We start from the raw sequence: 13,925 nt of genomic DNA on the forward strand, positions 1-13,925 counted from the left end.
AAAGAGCACATTATGTATGGTTACCACAGAAGCTCAAATATACATGTACGATGCATGAGAACCAATCAGTTTTTTTTCTAATGCGTGACGCACACACAACCTTCCATATTTACCAAATGTGATGTTCTCTGTATGTGTGTTTATATGTGAATTAAAGCTAAATTAATTTGGCTAATTATATATAAGTTGTTGTGTCTCTTCACATGGACTTTTTAATGAACTTCTTTATGAACTTTTTGGAGCTTATAAGTTTTAGTTACCTTGACTTCAATCTAGGGACAGAAACCCTTTCAGGTTTCATTAAAAATATCAAAGATAAACCAAAGTTTCGTAGTTTGGATTGAGGTGGATGAGTGAATAATGACAGAATTTTCATCTTTAGTTAACTATTGCTTTCTGTTGCTATAGTTTTCTGTATTAGCATTCACCTTGCTGTGAAATTTTCTCAGGTAGAAGCTACAAGGGATTACCAGTACCTCAATCAATTAAGTATTGATGACCTCTGTCTTCAACTCTCCAATGATGTTTCTGTGGGATCTCCTCCAGACTCCACTGAGGACTGCTTAGCACTGCTAAGCAGCAAAACTCTAACCGCCCAGGATTTTAGAAGGTGTTTTCTGCCCAATAACACAGCGCTTATTGCGTCTTTGTGCGGAAATGATTCGACTCAAATACCTCAAGATGGGAGCTGGGCAGCCGAGTACTGCTCCAAAGTCATCCCTAATCACTCTCACGGGGCCCCCAAAGACAAATGCGATTACTTGAACTGGAAGGAAGAACATTTTATGAACACCACTACCCTTGAGATTTGCAGCAGTAAAGCAGGTTTGAAGGACTATATTTGCAAAAACGCCACACTGTACCTCACATTGATTCAAAAGCAACATTCACTCTTAGACTACTGTTTGAACTCTGAAGAGAAGCAGGGCACCAAGTGCGTCCTCCAGAAGCTGTTTGACATGCTGCCAGCGCCGTATGACTTTGACGCATCTCAACTTTGTGTGAACCCCTTGCCCATTCTACAAGATGCTATTCATAAGCTCACTCTATGTGAAGGAGTAGTGGATGAACGCACAGGATGGTTAGCAACAGTGAGCTATGTGCTTCGGGTATTAGATTTTGTGGTGGGGCTCTCAGCAGGTTTGGAGGAGGGACAACAAGAGGTGCGTCAGAGCCTGGGTCAGGCCATCCTTCTGTCCAGCCTCCAGGACAATTCTTCCTTCTGGGCCACTCTACGGCCCAATGCATCAATAAGTGTCCTTCACACTGTGGGCGTCTTCCTGAAGAGAGAGCAGAATTCCACCTTAAAAGAAGATCTTTTAAGCTGTTTCAGTGTATGTAATGCATTTAAATATTGCATAATTTCTCATGCTAGTATTTTATTATTATATTACCGTGCATTCAGTTTCAAAGGCTTTTCTTCCTAGCAGCCTGTCCTGTGGGATCTCATTCAGAGGGAGGGCAACTCTTCTGCTTTAAGATTTTTAATGCAGGTATTACTCATTCTCTCTGATGGTAAATTATCTAGTCAGTTAAACCCAGGGTTTTCAAGCTTTTTGATGCCACGTAGCCCTATATGATAATCCCATTACAGAAGACCCATTTTCAAAATTTATTCTTAAAATAAAGGTTCTTAATTGGCATCTGTGGTTCCATAAAGAACCTTTAACTTCCACAGAAGCTTTCCATTGCACAAAAGGTTCTTTATAGTAGATAACTGGTTCTTTAAGAACTGATCACTGAAAGTGAACCCAAAATTGTGAAGCCAACATTTGGAATCTTTATTAAGAGTGTATATAAAGACAGCTGTATATATTTTCATGTAAATACCTATTTTTATTATGTGAGAAAACTAGTAAGTATGATATTATAAAGACAAAATGACTGCAAAATTATCATTGTGCTAAAATCATAAGAAATTAGATTTTTTTTTAATAATTATTAAAATCTTTCTCATCATCATTATATAATACATTATATAGTGTATAAGTAAGGTGTATTATATACACACCTTACGTTTCTGCATACCCCCTAGAACATCCTGCATAACCGAGTTTGAAAAACCTCGGGTTTAACCCAAAATCCCAACATATACAATATAGATTCTATCAATTTCCGTATTGTAGTTTCTTAAAGTTATTAAGCAAAAGGTTGATGAGTTAAGCCCTTTTACTCACAGATGTTCCTTGAAAAACTGCAATATTTTCTCAACACATTTGTCAAAGTCTAATTCTGACATTTATACTCTCCAAGGAGTACCTACAGATGCCTAGAAAGTGTATTCGCAGTGTAGTTATGTCGGCGGAAAAAGATGCAGTGAAAAGATTCCTTTCCCATGTTCATCAGAGTTGGGATAAACTTCAAGTGGAAACTATACAGGTAAACAACCAAACAACGTTTTACACGATGGAGGTCAATTCAGATGTTATTCCAAAACAGTGAGATCTGGTTGATACTGATAAGCTGATCATTTTCATATAATAATCATATCATATAAAGATAATTTAGTCATATAAAATTCAAGTACAATTATTTTAATAAAATTAAAATATTAAATTCAATTTTTAAATAAAAAAACTTTCAAATTATACATCAGGGCCCGTATTCATAAAGATTCTAAGAATCCTCTCAGAAAACTCTTAATTTAGCTTAAAAACTTTTACGTAGGAGTCTTAGCTTAAGAGCGATTCGGGACCGACCTGAGAGCAACTCTGAGTAAGGAAAAGACAAAAACTTTCATCTTAGTGAGGAGGCGGGGTTGACCCCGTTGCTATGTATGACACAATCTTTTGAAGACTGTGATTGGTTGGTTGTCAAGAAGGAAATAAAATAGTGCTTTTAAGAGTAGGGTATATTATAAGCCTTCACTTTGAAATTACAGGCGGAATTTTTCCTCTCGCTCTTTCTCACACACACACACACACACACATATTATATATGTATATGTATATATATATATATTCTTTATTTTTTATTTACCATGCTGTCATACTTACAGAGCCGGCGCCTGGGCACCTCCATCGGGGGGCATTTAAATTTCTAGGGGGTGCACAAATCACGTTGTGTGTGTGTGTGTGTGTGTATGTCGGGGGGGGGGTGGGGGGCTGCAATCTGTGATCTCGTGCAGCTGCTGACGCTCGCTAAAGCGTGCAATCGCATTATGTGCGCTGTTTTATCGGTACTTTCGCTTTCAAAATTGATCGCGTTCAGCAAGGAGGGGAGAGGATGGAAAGTGGGGGGGCATAGTAACTCATTTGGGGAGGGGGGGCACGGCCCGCGACGCACCTTGGAGCCGGCCCTGCATATTTACTGTGTTTTATAGGAAATGAACAGAGACATATAAGCCTAATAAGTGCTGTAACAGACCCAAATCATCACTGCTGCATAGTTGCATTTTTCCAGTTGCCAAATATGTTAATGTAGTAATTTCTGGCACTATGGCAATTCTGCGCGGTGTCTGAGATGTTAGCATGTCTTTAATAAGATCAGTCACAAACATGATCCCTGCACGAACTAATGTGTAGTGTCTTATTAACTCACTGTCATGCATTGTGTGCAACACATTTCTTCTCCCTCTTCATTTTCGTCCATTTTCTCCGCTGTTAAAGAAACTCTTAAGCCCCTTAAAAGTCCTCGTCCGTACTCCTAACAAGTTTGACCTTAAGACCTCTTTTAAGGGTTAAGATGCTTTCTGAATTACTTTTTTCTTTACTAGGATTTTTTTCTTTAATTTTAAGAGTAAACGCCCACATTTCTAAGAATTTTCTTAGAATTTTGTCACTAGGAGCTACTTTTTGCATTAAAATTCTTTATGAATACGGCCCCTGATCTTTTTTACAGTGCAACTTTGTAATGAACAGTATGTATATTCATTTTGAGATTTGTTAAAAGATGCAGTTAACAATAATTGACATAGTACCAATATATGATGCGTCTCTATTTAGAAGTACATATAGGCTATACGTACTTCTGGTGTCATTCACAGGTCTCTCCAAAAGAACAAGAGGCCATGGAAACCATGACAGCTGCTTTCATTCACAAGTTTCCACGCGTCACACCAGAGCTTTTCATCGACCTCTCCCAGTTCATACCGTACATGTCTGTCTCAGACATTATGACCTTCCCTGCCTCCCTCATGGTCAATGAAAGTGTGTAAGTGGATCAAATCGAAACTTTATTTTATGATTTAGCCCAGTGTCCTCCTAATTCAATTATTATATTCACTTGCTCCAGACTGCTGGCCATTAGTGATCACAGCTCTGAGATGAAGTCTCCACAAAAACAAGCCTTCTTAAAATGCCTGTTGCAGTCCAGCGTAGCTGGGGATGTGCCTTCGTGGCCTCCATACTTCCTCAGCTCCATCCTGCCTCTACTTCCACATCTCCCAGTCAGTCACTTTCAGCAGCTCACATCTCAACAAGTAAGTAATGTCTCATTCAGGAGATCCTACTTTTTTCTTTTCACTTGCCGAAAGTAACGTGAATGTTTGACAGCTTACGCCCTTAATGGAGATGCTGGGGAACAGCAGTCTGGATGCCACAAGGGGGCGCCATGTACTTCGCACTGTGTTCGGCCGAGGAAAGAACCTGAGCAGTTACAACATAATGAAGTACAAATTCAGTTCAACATCATATGACATTTGTAAATTTATAAACAAATACAAGACACCATGTTTCTCACAACAGGTTAGGAGTTCTCATATGTTACCTGAACTCTGAGGACATACAACAGCTGTTGTCTTCATTGAATCTCTCACCTGTCCTGTGGCAGCAGCTGGCACAATGTGTATCAGAGGGACACATCAGTGGAAGTGGCAGAGTGAGCCTTGATTTTTTGGGATATTGTGCATTGTGTAATAATACTGTGTTATTCATGAAGAGTTCTTTTATCTGCAGTTGTCACATTGGCTTGGGACGGCCCTTAAATCTTTAAATGCCAGTATCTTATCAGCTTCGGCAATGGCCTCGTTACATGGTATGCTGCCACAAATGGGTGCTTCATTTTTGGAGCCGCTGTCCTCAAACGAGTTGTTGGATCTGGTAACTCTGCCGGATATGCCAACTTTCCCACCTGCTCAGGTAAGCACAGTAGAATGAAAGCTTTTAAAGTTACAATTTAGTTTCTTAATTTGAACAGGACGCACAATTGAAATTCAAATTTGAATATAAGGAAGTAGAATTAAACACATTTTTTTACTTTAAAACCAAAGTTTGTCAAGACAAACATGGACTGTTGACTTATCAAAGCCTGAAATTGCATAAGCCTTAATGATACTGTATATCAGGGGTGTCCAGTCCTGGTTCTGGAGGGCCAACGTCCTGCAGGGTTTAGCTCCAACTTGTTGAACATATTTACCTGGACGATTCTAGTAATCCGGAAGACATTGATTACTTTAGTTCAGGTCTGTTTAACTGGACTTGAAGCTAAACTTTGCAGGAGAGTGGCCCTCCAGGAACAGATCGATAGATAGATAAAGTTCCATGGATGTTCTGGAGTTCTGTTCTGTTCTGTTTGTGTAGCTTCTTCATGGAACCAGATGCCAATAAAGAACCTTAGATTCCTAGAGTTCCAATACAACTTCCTGTGGAGTGTGGCTAATTCATTTCAATTTAAGTCCAACTCGTGAATTGGACGAAGCCAGTTTATCAATTTAAAATTTTGTGCATCACTGATAGATTGATATTGTAAATAGTCAGTGTAAATATATTGCATAATTTTGGCTAAATATTAAAACCCTTTTCCATTTCTTTTAATGCAGGCATTCCAGATACTGAACAAAATAGCAGAAAAAACACATGTAAGCTATATAGCCTACCAGTCCGATTATGATGCTTACCTTTAGCGAGTCTTGTGTTCACAGTCTCAATCCTGTTTAGTTCAGTGCCAACACACTCTGCAGACTGAAGCCATTGTTTCTGGGTCTGGGACCTTCTTTCTTGAGAAAGTTGGTTGTACTTGAATCTACACCTGATTGTCGTTGTTGGAGTTTAATGCTGGCTCACCTGCAACCTGCTCATCGAGCGACGGCCCATTTCGCACTCGAACAGGTTTGAACTTCTAGTGCTTAAACCCTGTACAAAACAATCACCATTTCCCCATTTTCCATTTGCGTTTATGCATTAGATTTGGTTTGGTCCGTTGGTGTATAACACGTTGTTTGTTTGAAGGCTCTGGAAGGCACGTCTGCAAATATAACACAGCAGTTGCAATGTCTTCTACCATTCGTCTCCTTGAGGAAATTAATGTCAGATCTAGATGGAGAGACGATCCTTCGTCACATATCTGCATATAAGCATATGCCATGGTCTCACCAACAGGTACAAACCTAATTTCATACCTTTGGTTTTGGCAAACTTTCTTTTTCTAGTTCACAGGCTGTCAATGTTGCATATCATGCACAAAAACATACAAGTCTTCAGCTAATAATGTCCAGGAAGATCAGATCTTTTTAATGTTAAATGTATATTTTCACTCAATAAGCATTTTAAAGAAACTACAGAAGCACTGAATATTCAGCTCTAGCACTCTGTACATTACATTCAGTGCCCTGCACTGCTCTTGCCAGACAAAGCTGATCTCAAGTTCTATGGTGGATTGTTCTATGTCATGCTTCAAAGGAGCCTTTCAGTAAATTAATAATCTGAGCCCCTCAACTGCCATCAAGCAAATTGATCTTAATGTGGTACAATAGCCTCCACCAGGGAATATGAATTAATAATCACCCACATTAAAGAGACCTTGTCTCAGCCAAGAGTGTATCAGATACAACCTTGAGGGCAATCTAGTTTCTTAGACTCTCTTGTTTTATTTGACACAACAGGCTCAAATGCTGTTCAAAATGATTCAGCGGACCGTAAACATCACAAGAGAGTCAATACTGTAAGTGATATCTAGCATTACTATACTTTATGATTGTTGACTATGTTGGCTAGCCTCACCTGTTATATTTTTTCTTTGGAAATTCATGCTGGTCTTAGTTGCATCATAGTCTGGATCTCTAGCACAAATATTATGCATGGTTTTTATATTTGTGTTTTCAAATTTAATAAAAATTCATATTTTTTTTCCACTAAAGAGATTTAGGTCGCATTGCTGGTGGCATGAGCTGTGAATGGCTGAAGCTTTGGGTAAATGAGTCAGGCTTTTCTGAATTGTTGCAATTCATCACTAAGTTGCCAGGAGGACTTAGACCTGGATTGGTAAGAATATGATAAATCTTATTAATATACACATTAACATTAAAAGCCTTTGGTGTTCAAATGCGAAATGCAGAGATTGTAATATTTTGATTAAGTAACATTATTTAACTTCGCTCATGGCACTTTTGTTCCTTATGTTCCTCACCAATAATGTATACAGCATAACTTAGTACGGAAGGGAGGTTTTTAGTCTGTTTGTGGGAAATAAACAACATTGATGTTATGCTTCAACAGAGGAAATGCATTGTGGTGGAGCTACGGAAACGGCCTGATATTGATCTAAATGACCTGGACCCCTCATTTACTGCAAGATTACCGTAAGATCAGCGGTTGTCTATCCAGATTCTCATTTGTTTGTTCTTTTACATACATGGTCCTACTGTTGTATTTTGTCTCTCAGGCTGACCATGATGGAGCAACTGTCTAACTCCTCACTCATTAGTGTACTGGACCATGTTCGACAACACTTTATTGACTTTCTCCAGCTTCCACGACACAAGCAAACGGCCCTAGCAGAGAAAGCTATCGATGTTCTCGTAAGTACAAAATCATTGTGGATTTTCAATATTTCATGACTGAGGTTAATGCAGTAAAAACATTTAATAAAACTTTCACAGTAACCCAGAAGAACTATGCCCTCATCTAGTAGCTCGTATTTTCACCAAATTTTTGTTTTCATTTTCATTTTTTTAGAAAAAAACAACCCTAATTGAAATTTAGTTTTACTGTTGCAGAATGCAGAAATGCATTTCCAAAAATGTGGATTATATGGATGTGGTTTGGTATTTAATTTAATAAAAAATTTTTTTTTTTTGCTGTGATGCAAAACTGAATTTTTGGCATTATTACTCCAGTCTTCAGTGTAACACGATCCTTTAGAAATCATCGTAATATGCTGATTTGCTGCTCAAGAAAACATTAATATTATCAATGTTGAAAAGAGTTGTGTTGCTTAGTATGTTTTTGGAAACCATAGTCCTATTTTCCAGGATTATTTATTGAATAGAAAGAAAAAAAAAAAAAAAAAAAGCCATTAATTTTGTAACATTGTGAATAACATTATGAATAAATGTAATGCATCATTCTTTACTGAATAAAAGTATTAATTTCTTTAAAAAATACCTCTTACTGATCCTAGACTTCAAATATGCCAAATAATCTGATTGTGCAGACTTACATAATACATATTGTTAAAATTCAAAATTCCTTCTTTTCTATCCTTTTGTCTCCACTGATAGGGCATCTCTGAAAATGGCCTCATCGGGGCCTCCATGGATATGCTCGGCCCATTTCTGCCCTTCTTGGACAGGGATGTGTTAGCTCACATGGACCGAGAGGCTCTGAAACTGCGACTGGAGGAACTGAAACAATATTGCCTGCCCTCTGACACCTTTAGACAAATAGCAGCTTTGCTCACAGAGAGAAGCATGCTGGGGTGAGATAAAGTCATTCCATTTTCATTCTGTTGACAACCTCTTTGTTCTGACTGCAACTGCAAAATGTAATTCCACACGGCAAGCAAAATACAAATTGCATCTGAACTGGGAATTTGACAAAGCCCCCGCTGTTTGCAACAGAGATCCGAAAACATGGACGGTTGGGGATGTTGAGCATGTGGGTAGACTTCTGTTCATCCTTTCGCCTCAGCAGATAAGATCTCTACCACTGGTAAGGGAAACACAGGCCTTTCCATTCAACTAAAGCTCAATATTGTGCAGGATATCATAACGATATGAACATCTTCCTTCTTCTGTCAAGGGTGATTTAGGTAAAGACACAGTTGAGCAGGTCCTGATGAGCCAGTGGCTTTGGAAAAGCAGTGAATTGGGAAAGGCTTGTTTGGACCTTACAGGACTACGAGAAAAGATGAATGGTCTCACCCACAGGATCGTTAAAGGTCGATGGTGGATGAGAAGGGGTGAGTTGTGTGCTGTATTAATTTATAGAAGCCATTAGATATTATTTATGACTTCTTCAGAAAGGTAAATCATATATTGCTGCCTACTAGGGCCCATTCCAAGCTGTGCAGACATTAAAGGGACGTTTCCATCGGCCTGGAGGTCCTATCAGCTGAATCGAATGAAGAGAAAGGAGCTGAAGACGTGTGTTGAGTTCATCGGTCAGGATGACACACTTGATGTCGAGCAACGTGAAGCACTTTGGATGGAACTCAGACCAGTTAAGCTACTTCTGCTTGACCAAAATGTTGTTGCTCATTGATTATCAAAATTAACAACAACCATTATTTTAGGTGTATAAACCAGTGAAGCAGCTTAAACCAGAACAGGTGTTGGAACTGGGTTGTATAGTGACAGAGATGGGAGAAAGAGAGCTACAGGCTGTCAACTTGTCCAATCTGGCTGTGGTGGCCCATCTTGGGGACCTCAATGGGTGGAACGTAAAGAAAGTACGTGTTTAGTTGTTCGGATCAGCCTTAAGTTATAAACAGGAAATATGCATGTAGTTTTTTTTTTTTTAAACAGATGAGAGCAGTTGTCCTTGGTATAATGAAGCAACTTAAACAAAAGCCTGAAGAACTTGGTGTGGTAGAGCTTGTTTCCTTTGGACATCTGCTTTGTGGCTTCAGTTCCTCTGAAATTTCCCATCTAGACCCGTTCAACCTGAGGTCAGGGGTGAAAATCAGTTTACACAATTCAAAATACAAAACGATTCACCCCAAAACCATTGAAAGCATTGTGTTTGTGTCCGTTAGTGTGGCTGCTTTGTTTCTGGCGGAGATGGTACTGCCGTGTTCTGAGCAGCAGACCGAGGCACTGACGTCACGCCTATCCAGTCCTCTGGGCTTTGGTCCAGTCAGCAGCTGGGGCTCTGAGGTCTTCACTGAGATTGGGACTTTGGCAGGTACTGATGGTGGATTCGATTACAATCAGTTGATTGGACAACATACACATGCCAAATTGGGCAGGCTTACAAACTGCTTCTGTGTCCTCAGCTGGGCTGGGGGACATGGTATTGTCTGCACTAATAAAAGAGCAAGTGGAAGGACTTACACCAGCAGCAATAAGCCTGATACCTCCAAGAAAATTCGCTGTGAGTGATGGATATCTATGTTTTCATTAATTCTCTTTCACTTTCTTTCCTCTTGTTAATCATAAGACATCAATATTTTACTAATTGTCTAAAGGCACGGTCACATGTACCGCTGCTTGCCAAATGTTTGCAGGTGAAATCTGATCATTCCAATAAGAATTGGTGCGGTTGAGAGTTTTGTGTGAGGTCAAAACAAATCACCACAAAGATTACGCTTATATTCATGTTGGTCATGCACTTTTGACTGACTGTTTAAAAAACAGTTTATTGTCAACCATTGTCTATTGCTTTGATTCAAAGTACCTCGAGAGTGTTTCGAAAACATAAGGAACCGATGTCATACACGGTCTGCACACTCAAACAAAGCCAAATCCTAGATATTTTAGGCAATATAGAAATCCTGGCTAGGATGCGTCCAGGAAAAATGGCACATATGGTCATCCTACACAGAAGTCACTTTCAAACCAGTCAGATATCTTTTGGGAAATACGCCAAATCTGTGTGACAAATATGAATGTGTTGCAAAATTGGGGACATTTTACACCTAATTGAAATGACTGGATTTTGTCTGCAAAATTCACCAAACAACCTCTAAACTTTAGTGAAAAAAGGTCCATTGTCTATTGTCAATAGTGTAGCATTGTATGAAGCATAGCTCACACAGAAGTGACTTTCAAACCAAGCAGCTTTCTGTTGGTCAACACACCAAATCTGTGTGACAAACTTGAACCTGTTGCGAAATCTGCATAGGGAAATCTTTCACCTTCAAGTGAAATTCTCAGTCATTCCTATTGAAATGGCTAGATTTCACCTGTGAAAAACAGTAAACGTGACCAAACCTTTAGAGAATTTATACATTAAAACAGTCTCAGAAAACTTGCATCTTTCAATTCTTCTACTCTACAGCACCCCTGCTAGAGCCATATGCATTCAGACAGACACATTGGTTGTGGTTCCACATTACGATGCTGTACATTTGGTTTAAAATAACCCCACCTTTTAAAAATATGTCTCCAAAAAAGATGCATTTTTGTTGTTAAATACAGTAACACTTCTCTTATGCAAATATGCCCTGAGAAAAGCTTCTGAGCAAGATCATGTCAACCCTAAACCAGCATAATTGTGCAAGTCATCCAGATGAGGTCAGTTACTTGATTGGTGGGTTGTTGAAGCAATCTATCAAGTTGATTCAGAAAATATGTAGTTTTGAATATCATTAGTGCATATACTAATAAGTAAAAAGAGTTTAAAGAGCCATTTGTGTTTCTCTAAATGACTTATTTTAAACTTAGAGTGTCCAATCAACAATCATTGCAAGGAAGACCCCAAACTGTTGCCAAGGTTGGTTCATCAGACATGTTTCTCATTTCAGGTGGTATTCAGTGCCGCGCAGCTGTCTTGGCTGAGCTCTGAACAAGCGTGTGCCGTGACAGAGGAGCAGTGGGCAGAATTAGACAATGAACAAAGACAAGCACTTGGCATGGCCAAGTATGAAGGCGAACTAATGCTTGAGCACAGAGGTGAGCAGTATTTTGGATGTCATTATTAGGATTCTTAACTAAATATGCTTTGGTAGCTGAAAAAGAATTGCATGTAGTAATTGTTGATGTGTTAGTAGTCTGTCATTTTACTATAAAAATATATTTGTCTCTGCAGGCAGGAACCAGACTCCATCGTTATGGTTTGCCGGCAGCTCCAGAAAATGCTTATTACTTTTTGTCTGTACATTGTGGATACTGTTATAAAGATTATAACCTGAGGCTTTTTATTTGTTTCACTTTATTGAATTCTTAAATTTATAATTAAATGCCAACTCAAATGCAAAACTAATATTTTAAGCATTATTTAAAGTCAACATGGGTGTCGTCAAAATGAGAGTTCAAACCGCTGATAAAACAGTAAAATAATCCACGACTCTACAAGAGAATACAGTCCAAAACAGTTCTAAACAAATATGATGGTGGATTTTGATGTGAGAAGACAACAGAGGATGGACTTTTTCACTGGAGGAAGTGTTATTATGGATTATGGAGTTGTATTTTTGCCAAAAGCAATGGTTTAAAGTTAAATGCCATAATGATGGATTTCTTACAAGCATGCAGCTTTTCACTTAAGACATTAATTGATGGACTGGTGTGGTGTGGATTACTTGTGGATTATTGTGATGTTTTTATCAGATGTTTGGACTCTGATTCTGACGGCACCCATTCACCGCAAAGAATCCATTGGTGAACAACTGATGTAATGCTGAATTTCTCCAAATCTCCTCCGATGAAGAAACAAACTCAAGTAAATTTTCCGCTTTGGGTGTTAACTATTCCTTTAAGTACACTAAATAAATTTCCCCAATAAAACAACAATGTTTAGGCAATTAACTTTTTATACTGTATGTCAAAGATTTTGGGCCTGTTGCCCTTAAATAAAAAAATAAAAAACAGTGGAGGGCACACAAGAAGGTACAGAGAACTAATTTGAACCAACGAATAGCGTTCAAATGCATCTCAATATACACACTATCCACAATGCCACCTACAAAGTCTCCACCATCTCTTGCCTGGTTCTGTATACACAGATCAATCAGACAGTTCAGTAATTCACAAATAAACAAACCAGATTCTAAATTATTCTGTAGACCATATGATGTTGCATCAATTTTGTGTTTACATCCAAGACTTTTGTAAACAAATGAAGTGAAGTGATATACTGCCAAGTATGGTGACCCATACTCAGAATTCGTGCTCTGCATTTAACCCATCCAACGATGCACACACACAGCAGTGAACACACACCCGGAGCAGCGGGCAGCCATTTATGCTGCGGCGCCCGGGGAGCAGTTGGGGGTTCGGTGCCTTGCTCAAGGGCGCCTCAGTCGTGGTATTGAGGGTGGAGAGAGCTCTGGACATTCACTTCCCCCACCTACAATCCCTGCCGGCCCGAGACTCAAACCCACAACCTTTGGATTACGAGTCCGACTCTCTAACCATTAGGCCATGACTTCCCCTAATAAGAATGGCTCCTTCCATAATTGCAGACAACTGTAGCTTTTGGGTTAAGGAGCAAAAGCTTTTCAAAAAGTTTCTAATGCATTCATAATGAAATACAGTAAGCTAACAAACTGTCCGTCTACATAATGAGTTGTCAGTCCATTACATTGCCTTTCAAAAAGACTACTGACAAATAAAACATAGCTTGACCTTTGGTCATCAAACCACCAATGCTTGAATATTACCATAATGACAAGCAAGCGGGGAAATGTGAAATATAGGCTTTGAAACGTGATCCTGCTTGACGTGACCATAATGAGTTTGAGCTTCATTAGCTGGATCATTAAATCAGCTGTGGGTAGATACTCCCAATCTAATTGATGGGCGCTCGAGAGAGAGGACGCACTTACCCGACTGATTTGCATTCCAACTTGAAGGGCTGCTTTGCTTCATCGTAGGCCTACTACTCGAGTGGTAAGACTGCTGTTGTGCTTAATATTGAAATTAACATATTTCAATATTTCATATTTCACTTCTGAAATACTCAGAGAGTTTCACGATCACGTTTATGATAAAGAAGAATGATCAGATTCAACGCAGTCTAATGTGCAAACAAAATCCAACACGCGTTTTGGGTTTGAAAGTGAACTGCGCATGCGCAACTAAATATTTATTTATTATTTTTTTTAGC

The 13,925-nt window shown here is 39.0% G+C and overlaps 1 protein-coding gene across 1 annotated transcript in view; it reads left to right on the forward strand.

Annotated features, from left to right (window-relative positions):
• The window catches only part of LOC306878464 (stereocilin-like), an 18,290-nt gene extending 6,282 nt beyond the window's left edge, over nt 1–12,008 (forward strand). The window contains exons 6-29 of the mRNA XM_079430853.1: nt 450–1,334; nt 1,431–1,493; nt 2,254–2,379; nt 3,986–4,152; nt 4,234–4,420; nt 4,494–4,609; nt 4,686–4,818; nt 4,896–5,078; nt 5,759–5,797; nt 5,877–6,047; nt 6,168–6,317; nt 6,821–6,879; nt 7,076–7,199; nt 7,434–7,516; nt 7,600–7,735; nt 8,438–8,634; nt 8,777–8,867; nt 8,958–9,117; nt 9,208–9,377; nt 9,451–9,606; nt 9,683–10,061; nt 10,153–10,250; nt 11,623–11,770; nt 11,907–12,008. Of these exons, the coding sequence (XP_079286979.1) occupies nt 450–1,334; nt 1,431–1,493; nt 2,254–2,379; nt 3,986–4,152; nt 4,234–4,420; nt 4,494–4,609; nt 4,686–4,818; nt 4,896–5,078; nt 5,759–5,797; nt 5,877–6,047; nt 6,168–6,317; nt 6,821–6,879; nt 7,076–7,199; nt 7,434–7,516; nt 7,600–7,735; nt 8,438–8,634; nt 8,777–8,867; nt 8,958–9,117; nt 9,208–9,377; nt 9,451–9,606; nt 9,683–10,061; nt 10,153–10,250; nt 11,623–11,770; nt 11,907–11,995 (4,110 nt within the window). The 3' untranslated portion in view covers nt 11,996–12,008. The remainder of the gene's footprint in view (nt 1–449; nt 1,335–1,430; nt 1,494–2,253; nt 2,380–3,985; nt 4,153–4,233; nt 4,421–4,493; nt 4,610–4,685; nt 4,819–4,895; nt 5,079–5,758; nt 5,798–5,876; nt 6,048–6,167; nt 6,318–6,820; nt 6,880–7,075; nt 7,200–7,433; nt 7,517–7,599; nt 7,736–8,437; nt 8,635–8,776; nt 8,868–8,957; nt 9,118–9,207; nt 9,378–9,450; nt 9,607–9,682; nt 10,062–10,152; nt 10,251–11,622; nt 11,771–11,906) is intronic.
• The last annotated feature ends 1,917 nt before the right edge of the window (nt 12,009–13,925 follow it).

This window comes from Barbus barbus (assembly GCF_936440315.1).
Source record: "Barbus barbus genome assembly, chromosome: 1".
In the NCBI taxonomy this organism is placed as follows: domain Eukaryota; kingdom Metazoa; phylum Chordata; class Actinopteri; order Cypriniformes; family Cyprinidae; genus Barbus; species Barbus barbus.